Source organism: Podarcis cretensis, assembly GCF_951804945.1.
Source record: "Podarcis cretensis genome assembly, chromosome: 2".
Lineage (NCBI taxonomy): Eukaryota > Metazoa > Chordata > Lepidosauria > Squamata > Lacertidae > Podarcis > Podarcis cretensis.
In genome coordinates, this window is record NC_137171.1 from 6,850,779 (window position 1) to 6,867,735 (window position 16,957).

A 16,957-nucleotide genomic window follows, 5' to 3' on the forward strand; every position below is an offset into this window, starting at 1 on the left:
ATCTGGGGTCGCCAGGAGTTCACTGTCAAGTTGCAGGTTCTTCTCCAGCTCTTTGGGGTGTGTTTCAGGGAAGGTCAGTTTCTGGCACAGAGCAAGAGGGAGGGTGCCAAGCACACCTAAGCTCAAGAATACAATATAAAAAAATGACTACTTTTTTTCCTCCACTCCCCTGTCACCCAGCCAACTCTCCGAACGGATAAAAAGGTAGATCTTCCTCCCTCCTGCCAGAGGGACTCAGTTTCATTCATTACTGGGAACTCTTCCTTGGAACATCACTGCTTACACTACCACCAAGACAACCTCTCCTCTAGCCATGTCTCGCCAGTCCTGTGCCCGGAGCATTGGAGGAGGGTTTCAGAACAAGGGTTTCAGTTCCAGCTCTGTCTGCTTTGGGGGTGGAAACAAAGTCAGCTTCAACACTGCTTCCATGTCCCGTGGATGTAATGTCCGTAGCGGAGGCGGTGGCTTTGGCAGCAGGAGCCTGCATAACATGGGGGGCAGCAAGAGAATCTCCTATGGTGGATATGGTGGCGGTGGCTTTGGCGGGGGTTTCGGTGGCACCTGTGGCCAAGGGGCTGGGGGCTTTGGAGCTGGTGGTGGCCTTGGCGGTGGCCTTGGCGGTGGCTTTGGCGGTGGCTTTGGCGGTCCAGGTGGACTTGCAATCTGCCCTCCATTCCCAGGATGCCCACCTGGAGGCATCAAAGAGGTGACCATCAACCAGCACCTCCTGCAGCCCCTCAACCTTGAGATAGACCCCGAGATCCAAAAAGTGAGGACCGAAGAAAGGGAGCAGATCAAGACCCTCAACAACAAGTTTGCCTCCTTCATTGACAAGGTGAAATGATTTCTCTTTCCTTTTTGTTTTTCAGTATGAGGGCTTTTTGTCTTGTGTCTGTACTTAGTATTATGTCTATCAGATCTGGTCTGATTTGTATTTTTTAAAACAACAAGAACAATGAATTTCAAGGCTGAAAAATGTGAAGCCATTTTAAAAGCGTTATTTTGCCAGTTTCTTTCTAATTTGCCTTGTTACAAAATCTCAAATCAAGAGGTTTTATATTTAACCTGTATACTTCATGGAGGGGTGGTCAAATGTGAGTCCCCAAGGGTATGCCAGTCTTGAGTGTTTCAAGTAAATAGGAACAGAATTGAATATATATATATATATATATATATATATATATATATATATATGGCGAAAGTTTCTCCTAAAAATCTGTACCAATGTAACTGCCGTGGCTCCCTACAAAGGATATTCTGGTTACTGCAGTTTGGTGAAGCAGATGCTTATTCTCAGAGATCCTTCCCCATTACAGAACTATACTTCTCAGGATGCCCTGGGGGTATGACCTGTGCAAGTATGTACTACTGAGATGCCCATTTGCATAATGTTGTCAGTACTAATCAGTAAGCAGTGAAAGATAATCTGGGAAAAGGTGGGCATATGTTTCTTCCCCAGGACAATCCTGGACCAATACCCAGAAACTACCATGTTGATCCTTTAGTGACCCTACAGATAGGAAAGGGTAGAAGCTATTTTGAATCCCACTAAACTGAGGGCGTTAGATGTGCATTGAATGCACAGCTGACCTGCATCATACATGCATCAGTGATGCAACAAATCCTTGTCCCTTCTTATTTCCTTTTCTGGTCACCTCCTCATAGCATCCCTCAGCCACCTATTGTGACTCAAGGGTCTTGGGGAGGCTAAAAAGTAGTGGCTGCAGTACAGAACACGCAACTGGAAGGTCTCCCTGCTTGTGGGCAATGCAAAGGAAAGCCTAGGATGGAGGAAGGAGATGCATAAGTGGTGTTAGGAGAACATAAGGAGAACATAAGTGGTGTTAGGAGAAAGCAACATCAGCAGGCAAGTTTGGACTAATGGCCATGTCCAGTACTCCATAAGAGGACACTGGTCAGAATCCAGCACCTGTTGCTGTGGTTTCAGTTATCCAGGAGTTGAACAATGTGAATAATACCTGGATGCTTTAAAAGCCCAGAAGATGATGGTCACACCCTCATCATTATACAGGCAGTGGCCATATCCTCATCTCCAGAAAGCAAGGGCAACTTGGCTTGTATGAGAAGGAGCAGGGCTCTTGCTCTTTAGAAGGAAACTGTGAAGGTTGGGTCAGATTACATGTGGCATAACTGAAAGTGGCTTTAATGTGGCTCCTGTAGCTTTGCACATGAGCCTGAGTGGAACAGAGCCACTAACAGTAATGAGACAATGGGCAGGTGTTGTTCTCTATCCTGTCAATTTGCTGGCACTGGAGGGAGAGGTTTGTTGACACCATCTTCTCTCCAGCCCTGAAGGTTAATAAATTTCCTCCACTATTTTAAAGATGAAAAGAGGGATACTCATTTTGTGTCTGCAGCTGTTCCTATTGCTAGCTCAGGAGCACTGCTAAAACATCCCTGTCGCCACTATTCTTTGCTTACTGTATGTGCATCCATTGATTCTGCATTATCCCAAAATTAAACAGTAAGCTCGTTCTTCTGGTTAAAGATATGCTAAAACAGCCTGACTTGTCTCCTGTAATATATTACCTACATTTCAAAATTAAGCTTAACCTACTGCAACCTTTGAAATAGCAGGATGCACATTATGCCACTGCCAACCTTGGACAACCTGGTGCCTTCCAGATGTCCTGGACTACAACTCCCATCATCCCCAGCCAGCACAGCTGGGAGGGGATGGGAGTATTGAATTAGAGGATCTGGAGGATATCAGCTTGGTGAAGGCTTCTCTACATATGCACATATTATGTTAATACATGGCTGTCCCTTTTGATATTGTTGGTTAGAGTGTGGTGCTGATAATGCCAGCTGCATGTTCCTGCTTTGCAGGGGGTTGAACTAGATGGTCTTCAGGGTTCCTTCCAGCTCTACAATTCCATGATTCTATTATTTAGCTTCAAAGAAGCAGAGAAGAGAAAGCTTGCTCTATAGAAATTCACATTAGCATCATGTTTTTTAAAAAAAGGAACACCAAACTCTTCAAAAAACAAAAACAGGGACAGAACAGGAATAGTGATTCACCCCAGGAACTGCCCTCCCCTTTAAAGGCAATTAGAGTACATGATCATAACCCTTTCTTTTTCCACCCTTGTTCTTTGTTTGGTTCAGGTCCGTTTCCTAGAGCAGCAGAATAAGGTTCTGGAGACCAAGTGGAAACTCTTGCAAGAGCAGGGCCAAGGGACTGGCATTGGTCAAAAGAACCTTGATCAGTTCTTTGAGGTCTATATCAACAACCTCAGGAAGCAGCTTGATTGTCTTCAGAATGAGAGGAGAGGCCTGGAATCAGAGCTGAAGAACTTCCAAGATCTTGTGGAGGATTACAAGAACAAGTAAGGGATTACACAACCAAAAGAATTGGGAATCAATAAACGATCTTTCCCGCTGGTGCAATTGAAGGTGGATGGGCCAGGCCCAGACTACCTATTTGAAAAGCCAGACCTGGCCTTTTGCTGATGCTAGGATGACAGAAAATAGAAATATTAACTTTCAATTTATTTATTTCTTTTAAACAAAAGCATATATACCCACAATTAGATAGAGTACAGAAGGCCTCAGATGTGTGTGTGTTTGGTTTTCCTCTTAGCTTTGGCACTCAACAATGAATGTTCAGTGCCAGTGAGAAGTCGCAATTTGATCATGGTGTTATGCTTCTGGCAGGACCTAACTTCCTCTTGAATTTGACCCCGGTAGAAATCTGATGGATTTAGAAAGGGATTATTCTATTTTATGCTCCCAAATTATCTGTGAGACCTTCCCTAGATCATTCATTGAGCGGAATGCGGAGTTGAATTTGAATCTCCATGGTCTACTTACTATATCACACTGAATGATCTGATTCAATGTTATATATGAGGTGACTCATGAACATAGTGTACATCCTGTGTGATGTACAGAGTAACCAGGGGATTTTTAAAGTTTTTTTTGGTAAAATCATGTGATTGTATCTTTTTGGGGCTCTTCGCACCTTTATAATTATTGCAGCTAAGGTGAAAAACTATGGCTGACTTCCAATAACTCCTAACGTTGAAATATATGATTTTACAAATTGTTTTTGCTTTTCATCGCTCAAGACTCAATGAAGTTCAGTAACATGATTACACTACACTATAAGTGGGCAGGGAATACCATGGGCTTCAGATGTTGTACACTAGAACCTCCATATTCCCTAACCATTGGCCATGCTTCTGAGGCTGATGGGAATTGTAGCTCAAAACATCAGGAAGGCACCACACTGGCTATGTCTGCTGTAAATCCTAGCAAAATGACCCACAGCTTGAATTCTGACAAACTGATCCATTGGGCAGCCCTAAGGTATGCATTTGGTGGCACTTGAAAATAGGTACTGTAATTTAATAAACTCTTGAGCCAGGAAAGTATGTTGTAAATCAGGATGGTGTTCAACAGAATCTTTGTTTGTCTGATGCCAAAGAATGTAGAATGCCTCTTGGCAGAGGACAGTGTCTGAAGAATGGAAACAATGAAGAATGTTCTATGAGTTATAAACGTAGGATATCAAGTAACCCACAAAATTGGGGATTGGTAATTTTCTTTCACTTGCAGGCCAAGCAAATTCACAAGGCCTTTGACTGTTAAGAAAATCTAGAAAGAAGAAGGCAAGGCTCAACCCCATCCCCTCCTGATCTAGATTTTCTAAAAAAAAATTCTGGACCAAGATTTTTTAACCAAACATTGCTGTGGAATAACAAAGCAATATTTCACACATTACTTCTATTTTATTATTTTCTGTTGCATCCAAGATTTTAGTTTCTTAAAAGAAATTGGACTTTTTTTTTTTACAAGAAATTGGGGAGTGTAGATAGATGTTGGAAAAGACACACAAAACTGTGCAAATAGAAAAGGCAAAGTATTTAAACCTGATGTTCTTTCTTTGCATTGACCAGATATGAGGAAGAAATTAACAAGCGCACAGCAGCAGAGAATGACTTTGTGCTCTTGAAGAAGGTAAGTGTGCCACTCTTCCTGGCTCCTTTGCAGTGATTCGGAGGCGCAAGTTGCTATTCACATACTGGCATTTAGAAGAACTGTGTGCAAAATATGAACTTCTCTCTGTCCTTTCCGTCAGGATGTAGATGCTGCTTACATGAACAAAGTAGAATTGCAGGCGAAACTGGACTCCTTGACAGATGAAATCAACTTCTTGAGATGCTTGTATGATGCTGTAAGTAGTCTTGCTGAGCTTTTGTGGCCTCCCGGGAGAACACTAGAATGATGCGAATTTTGGGGTGGAGTTAAGAGTGAGTGACAGGTAGAGAGTCATTTGGGAAATGACAACTGGAGGAAGAGATATGGAAATGAGGGGTGGAGATTAGAGAGGTAATGGAAGCATATGTAAAAGAGTTGGGATTGCTGTTATGAAAGTTAGGCTAGTCTAAAATGTTAGATTAGGAAATTATTCTGTATCTGATGAGTACCTATTTTGGGTGTCACATTGCTTAATTAAGTATTAGGGGTGTGCACAGGCCCTAAGTTTCCCCTTCTACCTGTGCGCTTGTAAAAATTCCAGTCTGCTTCTGAGTCACTCTGTGCTGTCTCCGCTTTGATCTGTAATTCATCTCTGGAGCTACTCCGTCTAAAATGAAGCTCACAGTTTTCCCATTCACTATAATGGGAAATCTTTTATGTTCTTCATTGCTCTGTAGAAGGTGCAAAAGTGCATTGCATCCTCTCCGTAAGACATCCTTGCAATGCATAAATCCACATGCATGCAACATCGTCTGCTGTTATGACAGCAATTTGACTAGTGTACAGTGGTACCTCGGGTTCCAGATGCTTTGGGTTACAAACTCCACTAACCAGGAAGTGGTTGCTCCAAGTTAAGAACCAGGATAACAACGGAAATCATGGCGTAGCAATAGCAGGAGGGCCCATTAATAAAAGCATGCCTCAGGTTAAGAACGGTTTCAGGTTAAGAATGGACCTCTGAGAATGAATTAAGTTCTTAACCCGAGGTACCACTGTATTATAACAGCTAATTTTCATGTCCAGCTTTTGGGATGCCAGAAAGTTCTAAGCATAGTTTTTAGAAGGACAGACCTTTTGCAGGTGTGCCAATATGTACTACCACATCCATTAGTCACCTTTAGAAAAAAAAATAGACAGATGCCTCTACTAAGGGGAGAGGTAAGTGATAAAATCAACATTTATGGTGAAAAAACATGATGTGACCATGGCGCTGTCTACATATTTATTTATTTAAGGTAGAGGTACTCTACACTTTAACCAAATGGACTCCCATGGCAGCTTACAAAAATCAGTAAATTGATTTCTTTGGCAGGAATTGAGCCAGATGCAGCAGACCGTTTCTGACACCTCCGTTGTCCTCCAAATGGACAACAACCGGAATCTGGACTTGGACAGCATCATTGCAGAGGTCAAAGCTCAGTACGAGGAAATTGCTCAGAAGAGCCGAGCAGAAGCAGAGTCTTGGTACCAGTCCAAGGTGAGTTCTCAGGCCTATCGAGCCTTGCCAGTCTAAAATGACCTCCTTGAGCAAAAACCAAATCCAAACAAAGAAACTCTTGTTGTTCATTAATGGGAAAGGCCAAATGCACATAAGACAATGTATTAAACTAGGAGTGATCCGACTTCAGCTCCGTGTGCTTTGCTTTATTTTAACTAGAATCGCCATGGTTTTCCAATGTGTTTTACATTTGCAAAGCAAGAGTGTGGGTTCAAAATCTCTTGCCAGTTGAGCCACAACAACCCTAATGAAGTGGTCCTGTCTATGCTCATGAACACACAATGTAGTGCTTTGCTGGAACAGACAAAAGGCCCCCATTATTTACAAAGAAGCCCAGCAAACAGCAGTTGGAACATAGGAAGCTGCCTTATAGTAGCTCTGACCATTGGCTCATCTCATTGAGTATTGTCTGCACAGAGTGGCAGCAACTTTCTGGGGCTTACAGCAGGGGTGGAGAACTTGTGGCCCTCCAGATGCTATTGGACTCCAACTTTCACCAGACCCAGCCAGCAGGACCAGTGATCAGTGATGCGGGGAGTTGTAGTCCGACAACATTTGGATGGTCACAGGTTCCCCACGCCTGGTTCATAGACTTCTCCAGCCCTATATGTAGATCATGGGAGTGATCCTAGGACCTTCCACATCTGACGTATATGTTCTACCACTGAGCTATTGCCCTTCCCCAAGGTGCTATGTTGTCCACTGGAAACTGGCTAGTAATCTACCAATATTGCTTCAAAATCACTTGTAGGTAAGCTTTTAATCAGGCTAGTCCACCAAGAATTGCAAAACCACTCCTTTCTTTTTGGGGACAACCTTGGAAGGGTGTCAGAGGGTTTGGCAAAACCTGAGCCTTTGCTCAGCTGGGTTTTTGTTTGAAGAAGATTTATCTTCTCTGACATAACACAATTTGACCCCTTTCTTCTTTCTGAATACCAGTATGAGGAGCTGCAGCAAACTGCTGGGAAACACGGTGACAGTCTCCGTGACACCAAGGCCGAGATCTCTGAACTGAACCGGATGATTCAGAGGATACGATCTGAAATAGATAATGTGAAGAAGCAGGTAAGGCTGGAGGAATATATGCAAGATTAACCCGAGGGTGGAGGGGGGCAGAGATTTTTATTGGAAATTCACAATCTGGTCATCTTAGTCCTGTGCTGTTGTCTTAACTGCAGCAATTCATTTAGTAACACAACTCAAGGCAAGCCAAGAGGTATCAGGCTGAAGTAGGATGGCCTCTTTGTTACCTCCTGACCTTGCACTTCAAAAAAATTTGGCACTCACAAATGGTTCCCAGTGGATGTAGGGGGCTGCTGCATCCAGGAGGAATGGTGCTGCTGGTATTAAAAATAAAAATGAAATTTCAGTAATCAGTTTTTCAAATGCCTCTCTTGCCTTTCAGTGTGAGAAGCTGCAGGTTTCCATTACAGAAGCTGAGGAACGCGGTGAGCTGGCCCTCAAGGATGCCAGGGACAAATTGAATGAATTGGAGGTTGCCCTGCAGAAGGCCAAGGAAGAAATGACCCGTCTCTTGAGGGAGTACCAGGAGCTGATGAATGTCAAGTTGGCACTTGATATTGAAATTGCCACCTACAGGAAATTGCTGGAAGGAGAGGAGAGCAGGTGAGTGTGATGCACAGGAAGGAGGTGTGTATCTGGACTTTGCTGAAGAGAAGCAAAAAAAGAAAATCAAACTGGAACTTTCGTTGCATAACCGAAATGTAAGGGTGGGCAATGTATACCCATTGGCGAGGAAAGCATGTACTACAGTGATGGGGAATCGTAGGATCTACAAACATTGCTGGGCTACAACTCCCATCATCCCTGATGGTTGTCCATGCTGAGAACTATAGTCCAGCAACATCTGGAGGGCCATTGTTTGCCCATCCCTGGTGTACTGCATACTGTGCACACATGTGAACTGGTCTGGCTCAGATTAAGCCATGGTTAAGCTTGATGGAATGGTAAGAGCTGAGGTTAGGCTGTGGCAGTGCAAATCCTGACTGAGAGGGTTTAGGTGGATGTTGTGGCAAGAACAGGGGAAGTAGAGACATTGTTAGAGGGTGGCTCAGGCTACTGGAGTCCTGGGTCTTTTGGGGAGGGCTGATTCTATCCTCCTTTTAAAAAAGACTGATTTTTTTTGTTACTTTACTTACTGCAAAGCTAGACCCCCATCTTTCTTTGCCCAAAGGCATCTATCCAAATATTTTCATTTTCATTTCACTTTTAATTTGTATACCCCCTTTCTATATTGCTATATGCAAAATATACAACAAAGATCATACCTCTTACAACAATAAAATCCAATGCAAATAAGTCATAATAAAAATATGAAGCATATAAAGAACACCTGCAATTTTTGCTACTACTATTACTACTACTACTACTACTACTACTACTACTAATAATAATAATAATTCTTGAAGTACGTAGCAATTCTCCTGGTGGAGAGAGGTTGGGAACGTCACAAACAAAGGCGTATATCGTTCTTCTGGGGTTGCCTCTGCTTCCAGTGCTGGGAGAGGTTTACAATGTGGACTGTGCAGCTGCAGCAATCACTGGAAATTGTGTCAGGCTAGTGTGAGCTGAAGGATCATGCCTATCTGAATTGCAAATTCTGGAAAGGGTGTCCCTGACTCTTGAAACGAAGGCTGTCTTTCTGATCATCCCCACATTATTTACTAGTGATCTTGATGGCCAAGCAAGCAGCTGCGCCCAGGTCTCCTGTGTCCAACCCTATCTGCTCTCTGCACTGCACAGCACTCACTTTCGCAGTGCCTGATGATGAAAGCAACAAAGGGATTCAAAGGATTTGTTCATTATTGTTCAGTATTTTGTGTATGAATGCCCAATTGGATCTCATCTCTTGCCTAAACATCAGGTTTTTTCTCTCCTTCACAGGATGTCTGGAGAGTGTCAGAGCACCGTGAGCATCTGTAAGTAGTGACTCTGTACTCAACTTTTAAAATTAGTGGCACTATCTTATAACCAGCTGCTCTGGAAAAATGGCATGCGCTGGCACCAGTGTGTCTTGATGTGGTTTTGACAACAGTGGTTATAGTAGATATGCACCAAGCTCTTAAGCACCATAAATAAGGACACAGAAGGAAGGTCGTGGGTGCAGAACGTGGAATCAGGGCTGTGGAAGATCCCCCCTTGTGCTATCCTGAACACTTTTTGACCACCACAGATGCAACTGTGTTGGTGCAACTCCAGTGTGCTGTAGTAACATGCCAGAAAGAGGTTGAAACTCAAGAAAGTCAGGGATGATGGGAGCTGATGTCCAACAACACATGGAGGGCCATGGATTCTCTGTCCCCAATTTTAAATGTTACAAAAATACCACGTGGGAACATCTTTTGTATGTGATGCCATGGTTTGCACTGCTTCATGCTCATGGGATGATAACATTTGTAACTCATTCAAAGCAAGCCAATGAACTTCATGGCTGAATGGGGATCGTTTTGAACCCAGCATCCCTTTAGTGCAAGGATCGGGAACTTGTGGCCCTCCAGCTGCTGCTGGACTGTAACTCCCATCATTCTTGACCATTGGCCATGCTGGCAAGGGCTGATGGGATCTGGAGTTCAGCAACATTTGGAAGGCCACAGGTTCCCTGCTTTAGGTCTAGTTCAGCACTTAAGCCCTTACATGCCACACACTTTCTCAATTGACTCTCATCACACGGATGACTCCTTGGCCCTGGAGGCTTCACTTGTCTTATTTTAAGATGCAAAGTAGCTGGGAGTTTTCTTTCTTTCTTTCTTTCTTTCTTTCTTTCTTTCTTTCTTTCTTTCTTTCTTTCTTTCTTTCCTTCCTTCCTTCCTTCTTTCTTCCTTCCTTCCTTCCTTCCTTCCTTCCTTCCTTCCTTCCTTCCTTCCTTCCTTCCTTCCCTCCCTCCCTCCTTCCTTCCTTCCTTCCTTCCTTCCTTCCTTCCTTCCTTCCTTCCTTCCTTCCTTCCTTTCTTTCTTTCTTTCTTTCTTTCTTTCTTTCTTTCGCGACTTGCCATCTCTTCAGGCGATGGCTTGCATGCTCCACTGGTGCATTCCTGGGACAGAATGCCCTGGAACAGACATGAAATAGCGCCACCCCCATGCTCAGTGCTAGAGAACTACATTCCAGGCATTAATTGGCCACATTAGTCCATAAAACCACCACAATGCTAACCATGGTTGTCTTCCCTTCTAGCTATGGTTGGCTCCTCCTCTACTACTTCTGGCGGTGGATATGGTGGCGGATATGGTGGCGGATTTGGAGGTGGAATGTGCTATGGAGGAGGATCTGGTGGCCTTGGTGGATTCAGCTCTGGAAGCGGAAGAGGTGTTTGCAGCATAGGAGGTGGGGGAGCTTGCTCTGTCGGCGGAGGATACGGAGGAGGATATAGTTCCGGAGGCACCATTGTGAAAAAGACCACCACATCCTCCACTTCCATCAAGTCTTCAAGCAGGAAATAAGAAGCAACAGGTGCAGTGATGACAACATCAGCATGGATGAAAGAACCATTTTTCTGAAGACCTCTGCAAAGCCACCCTGAACAGAATCTTGGCGCCTTTCAGAAAAATGGACTGTGCCCCTTATGGCCCTTATGGCTGCTCTCCCAGGATATTTTTTAAGTCTTGCATTGTTTGGGTGGGATATAGACTGAGTTAGCTGAACCTAAGTACCATTGAGTTCTGTGAGACCTATCATTGCTAACTTGTCTCCTTTTTGTCAGTGGGACCTTAGTTCATCTAATGTAGTCAGTATCCAACCCAAGCAACCCAACCGAAACTTAGTCTGTAACCCACCCTTTGTTCTTAACTCATTGTTGACACATTTCATGCCCCTAACGCAATTAGGTCTAGTCAACAGGCGTGTATGTGAAGGCTGTGTTTGCATGAACAAGGGCAAACAGTATTAGATAGTTCTACAGAGGTTATTCTAGGCAATGTGTGCCTTGCTTTTGTACTATTCACACATCTTTTATGTAGAGCAGCACTCTGCCCTGTGTCCTACAAGGAGGAATATCTCTATCCTAGATATCCCAGAATTTTCATTGGCTGTGCTTCAACTGAGGAGACACTTTTATCTCTTTGGTGGATTGAAACACCTGGAACAGCTGGATACGTACGGTTCACACAAGAAAACAATTCTAGGAGTCAGGTTATTTGATTCTCATAATGTTTAAAGAGCACTGCTATTTTGTCTACATTCTAACTCCTCTGAATGAAACCTGATGAGGAAATAATGTGAATTACATCAAAAACTGCTTATGTGAACACAGCCTTCATGTTTTGCTCATTCATGCAAATCAGTGCTATTTTTCTAGAAAAAAGAGGTGCTGGAACTCACCATAAGCACCTCCCTCATTCTCTTAAATGGCAATGGTGCCCACCTGAGAGGTTCTGGAGAGTTCTGGCTGGGGGAAAAATGCCCTGATACAAATGAATATCTTTCCAGCTACTCTCCTGTGATTACCTGCCTGTGCTTTTGCTGAGTCATAATGGTTACTTACTTACATGAATATGCAAAATACCTGCAGCTAAAAGGTAGGGGCATGTGACCTTCCCAAAGTTACACTCCTTTAAGTCCCATTGACGCCAATGAGAGAGCTTAAGCATATGTTTAAGTCATTCCTATTGAAAGCAAGACGGCTTATCCAGATTTAACTTTAGCTGCTTTGTGCTCCACATTCTGTCTTTCTTTTTGTAATGGCCTTGAAAATCTTTTTGTTTTGGTGGTGATTCCTTTCCTCTCGCGTGTGATCACTTGCAGCTCATTAAACTCTAAGTGAAGAGAACAATGGTGTCTTCTGGGTTTTTGCCAAGAGCTTTTATGCTGGGATAGTAATCATGAAAGCCTTAGGATGGAGGATAAGGCTTTCAATGACTACTAGCCACGATGACCTTCTTCTGCCTCCATTGTGAGAGATAGTATGTCTCTGTATACCAGGAAGTGGCAAATTACAAGAGAGGAAATTGTTCTTGCACTTGCGGGTTTCCCATAAGCTTCTACCGTCTTTTCCCTAAAGTAAGACATCCCCTGAAAATAAGACCTACTTCCAGTTTTGCCTCTCACTGTAATATATGGCATCCCCGAAAATAAGACCTCCCCGATAATAAGGCCTCCCCCGAACATAAGGCCTCCCCGGAATATAAGGCCCCTGAAGCTACCATAAGGCGTCTGACTCCTCTGGACCGTAGCGGCGGGTGCCGCCGCACAGCTCACTGGTTGGCCGCAATGCAGCTGGAGCTGTTCAGGCTGTGCAAGGTCTCTTTAAATCAGAGAGCCCTCGCTGCCGCCAGGACAAGCTGGCGCCTGCTGCTCGCTCTGCCCTGACGGAGTCTGGCTGACTCACAATTAGACAATAAATGTGTACCGCATTCTTCTTCATGGAAAAATAAGACATCCCCTGAAAATAAGACCTAGCGCATCTTTGGGAGCACAGATTAATATAAGACACTGTCTTATTTTTTGGGAAACAGGGTAGTAGCCACTGTGAGAACAGTTTCTCTCTGTGTGTGTATGTCTCCATTCTGTGCTGGAACAGAATATGGGGTTGGGGTCCATGCCCATTGCAGGTGTGAACTTCACAGCCAAAACATCCAGTAACAGGCCAAGCAAGGCAGAGGGAGGTGGAGAAAGGGCTTTAGAGGGGGTGGTAGAATGGGAGGCTTTGGAGGGGGGGCAAGGAGGTGGAGGCAGATGTAAAACTGGGAGGGCAGCCAAGGAATTGATGAAGGAGGGGACAGGGCAAGATAGACTGAAATGGCATAGAGCTTGACAACGGGAGGATCTTCTAATCTGGAGCATATACAGACCACAAGCATTGGACTCTGGCCTGTCTGTGACTCCAGACTCCTTAATGCCCTTTAATCACCCTGTTCAAAAAAAGTGCAAATTAAAATGCAATAATAATCCAATTTTCCCCTCTATTCCTAATTTTCAGAACCCTCTCAAATATCAATTTCCAGGATTCTTTGAAAATAGCCATGAAAGTTAAACTTGTGGAAAACTTTGTAGCATAAATGGCCCCCAAAGCTGAAGGGCATTTCCATTCAAATGGTGTTTGTGTGCCACGTCATGTGATCAGTTATATGGGGTGGGGCTTACCTGCTCCCCACGTACTTTATTCAAGTTGGCACCACCAGTAGAACATCTGAGATTGCAGCAGCATGACTGAAGTAGAGTCATGTGCACAGGATTGCGTATGCAAGTGAGACCTTCCCTTAAGTGGGAAACCTCATGCTGATTCACCTTTTGCTGAGACGGCCAAATGAACGGCTAGTGTCTCGCCTTAGTTTTGTAACTTTATGCTACCAAGCGCTTAACCACCACCCACAAGGAGCAATGAAAGACGTGCGGCTTCCCTCAAGGAACTCCTCCCACTGGCTTTGCAAACCTAGATTTCAGTTTCCTTTTACACCAAGTACACAATGTTCTTGCTCTGTTAGATAATCAGATAGAAGCAAGAAAAATGGGACAGTGACAAACCACTGGATTTTCTCTTAGCAGAACTATGGAATACAGGGGTCAGCAAACTTTTTCAGCAGGGGGCCGGTCTACTGTCCCTCAGACCTTGTGGGGGGCCGGACTATATATTTTTTTTTGGGGGGGGAATGAACAAATTCCTATGCCCCACAAATAAGCCAGAGATGCATTTTAAATAAAAGGACACATTCTACTCATGTAAAAACACACTGATTCCTGGACCATCCACAGGCTGGATTTAGAAGGCGATTGGGCTGGATTCGGCCCGCGGGCCTTAGTTTGCCAATCCATGGAATAGAGGAAAAAACCTAGTAAATGAAATCAGAGGGAATGACCTCTTGCCAAACAGCAAAGCAAAAGTTACACAAACATGAGTAAGTGCACATATGTTTATGTACATGAAGTGTACACTAGTTGTGATAAGATTATGGGTCTTCTTCATTTTCCCCCACGTGAGCAACAATGGAGGAGTGGGATTGAATTGACAGCTCCATTTGCAACTTTCACATGTACATTGGCTTTGGAAAACAGGTGGAAAGGTCAATCAATGGCTAATTAATCTTGAATAAATTTTTCAAGATAGTGTATGCGGAATTCAATGTCATTACTGCGCTGAACATTGTGTCAGCGCAAACATTGCAGTTTGACAGATGGAATTATCCCCCTTTCCTCCCCTCACATTGTTCTGGGGATTCTCCTGACCCAAAAAATTGTTTGGGGGGCATCAGAGGGGGCACAGGTAGGGAAGAGTGGTGGAAGCCATTCTATATCTCTGAGTACTAAATATGAAGTTTTGTCACTTTCTAAGAAGCCTTATCTGTCTCTGGGCAACTTGAAGCCCTAGGTTTGATGAGAGAGAGAAAAAAGGCTTCTCAGCCAGCTTAATTGCTGGGATGCAGAACATTGTGTAGTTTTTTGCAGTGCCTTTGAGCTATAGAAACACTAAACTAAACTAAAAACTAAACTAAACTAAAAACTAAACTAAACTAAACTAGATGGCCTTTTGTACTTTGAAGGTCATCTATTGCATTTAGCTGCACATAGGGTAGGTGTTAGGGATGCGCTGTGGGTTAAACCACTGAGCCCTGGGCTTGCCGATCGGAAGGTCGGCGGTTCAAATCCCCATGACAGGGTGAGCGCCTGTTGCTCGGTCCCAGCTCCTGCCAACCTAGCAGTTCGAAAGCACATCAAAGTGCAAGTAGATAAATAAGTACCGCTCCCGGGGAAGGTAAACAGCGTTTCTGTGCGATGCTCTGGTTTCTCCAGAAGCGGCTTAGTCATGCTGGCCACATGACCTGGAAAAACCATCTGCGGACAAACGTCGGCCCCCTTGGCCAGTAAAGCGAGATGAACGCTGCAACCCCAGAATCGGCCACAACTGGACTTAACTGTCAGGGGTCCTTTACCTTTACCTTTTAGGATAGGTGTTACCAGGTTAACTGATTTATTTACAGCATTTACAGGGCTCTTAATGAAGGCTCAGTGGGACGCAGGTGGCGCTGTGGGTTAAAGCCTCAGCGCCTAGGGCTTGCCGATCAAAAGGTCGGCGGTTCGAATCCCTGCGGTGGGGTGCGCTCCCGCTGCTCGGTCCCAGCGCCTGCCAACCTAGCAGTTCGAAAGCACCTCCGGGTGCAAGTAGATAAATAGGGACCGCTTACCAGCGGGAAGGTAAACGGCGTTTCCGTGTGCGGCTCTGGCTCGCCAGAGCAGCGATGTCACGCTGGCCACGTGACCCGGAAGTGTCTTCGGACAGCGCTGGCCCCTGGCCTCTTAAGTGAGATGGGCGCACAACCCCAGAGTCTGTCAAGACTGGCCCGTACGGGCAGGGGTACCTTTACCTTTACCTTTTAATGAAGGCTCTTAATGAAGGCCTCTCTAATTGAGAAGGGAGAGGGAGGCTGAAGGCTGAGTTGTCCTTAAGTGAACTCACAAGGTCTGAATTACAGTTTTCTTAGGAAACAAGGAAGAAAAGGAGGGGCTGGGGGCAAGAATGGGAATATACTAAGGAGTTCTCTCTCTCTCTCTCTCTCTCTCTCTCTCTCTCGTTTGCAGAAGTAGCATGTTACTTTCCATGTCCTCCTTGTAGATTTGCATTTGTATACTACCAATTCTTCCTCTGGTTGGTACAAAACATCCAAATCAAGGTTGAGCCTTAAGGCTGATAATCATAATAAAATCTGGAGTTGTCTGGAGTTACCTCCAGTGATGCAAGAGACATATTATCTCTAAGTTGATTCATTGGCTTCTTTTGATATAGGGTTCTTGCTGACTTAACACCTTCCGTGTTCTCTAAGGTACAGTGCCTGGGAAATGAGTGTTGCTGTTTGTTTGTTGGTTTTTTTAAATTAGTGAATCACTTACATGTTCTTGGTTGTTGCTGGTTTTTTTTGCATCTGTAGTTGGGTGTGACAGCATTGTCACTGGGACAATGCCATTCCCATGTTAGGGGGAAAATAGGATGGTGTCCTATGAAAATAATGGTAAAAAGGTAAAGGTAAAGGTACCCCTGCCCGTACGGGCCAGTCTTGACAGACTCTGGGGTTGTGCGCCCATCTCACTTAAGAGGCCAGGGGCCAGCGCTGTCCGGAGACACTTCCGGGTCACGTGGCCAGCGTGACATCGCTGCTCTGGCCAGAGCCAGAGCCAGAGCCAGAGCCGCACACGGAAACGCCGTTTACCTTCCCGCTGTTAAGCGGTCCCTATTTATCTACTTGCACCCGGAGGTGCTTTCGAACTGCTAGGTTGGCAGGCGCTGGGACCGAGCAGCGGGAGCGCACCCCGCCGCAGGGATTCGAACTGCCGACCTTTCGATCGGCAAGCCCTAGGCGCTGAGGCTTTAACCCACAGCACCACCTGCATCCCTGTCATGAAAATAATGGTAAGTGTATGTGTATTAAGGGAACAGGGGCTCCCTCAGTCCTCCTCAATTACACAAGAGCTGCATTTGCAGAACTAAGGGCTCAACCATATTTCTGCTTGTCC

The 16,957-nt window shown here is 44.7% G+C and overlaps 1 protein-coding gene and 1 long non-coding RNA gene across 2 annotated transcripts; one reads left to right on the forward strand and one right to left on the reverse strand.

Moving 5' to 3' along the window:
- Nucleotides 1–206: 206 nt before the first annotated feature.
- Nucleotides 207–12,284, forward strand: LOC307210661 (keratin, type II cytoskeletal 4-like). Its single transcript, XM_079966733.1, has 9 exons — nt 207–835; nt 3,130–3,350; nt 4,923–4,983; nt 5,105–5,200; nt 6,317–6,481; nt 7,442–7,567; nt 7,908–8,128; nt 9,407–9,441; nt 10,694–12,284. The coding sequence occupies exons 1-9, from the start codon at nt 314–316 to the stop codon at nt 10,957–10,959; spliced, it is 1,713 nt and encodes a 570-aa protein (XP_079822859.1). The 5' UTR covers nt 207–313; the 3' UTR covers nt 10,960–12,284.
- Nucleotides 7,244–8,042, reverse strand: LOC307210801. Its single transcript, XR_013836129.1, has 2 exons — nt 7,901–8,042; nt 7,244–7,541 (listed from the first exon to the last, which is right to left on the reverse strand). It is a non-coding gene; the product is annotated as an uncharacterized lncRNA (long non-coding RNA).
- Nucleotides 12,285–16,957: the final 4,673 nt, after the last annotated feature.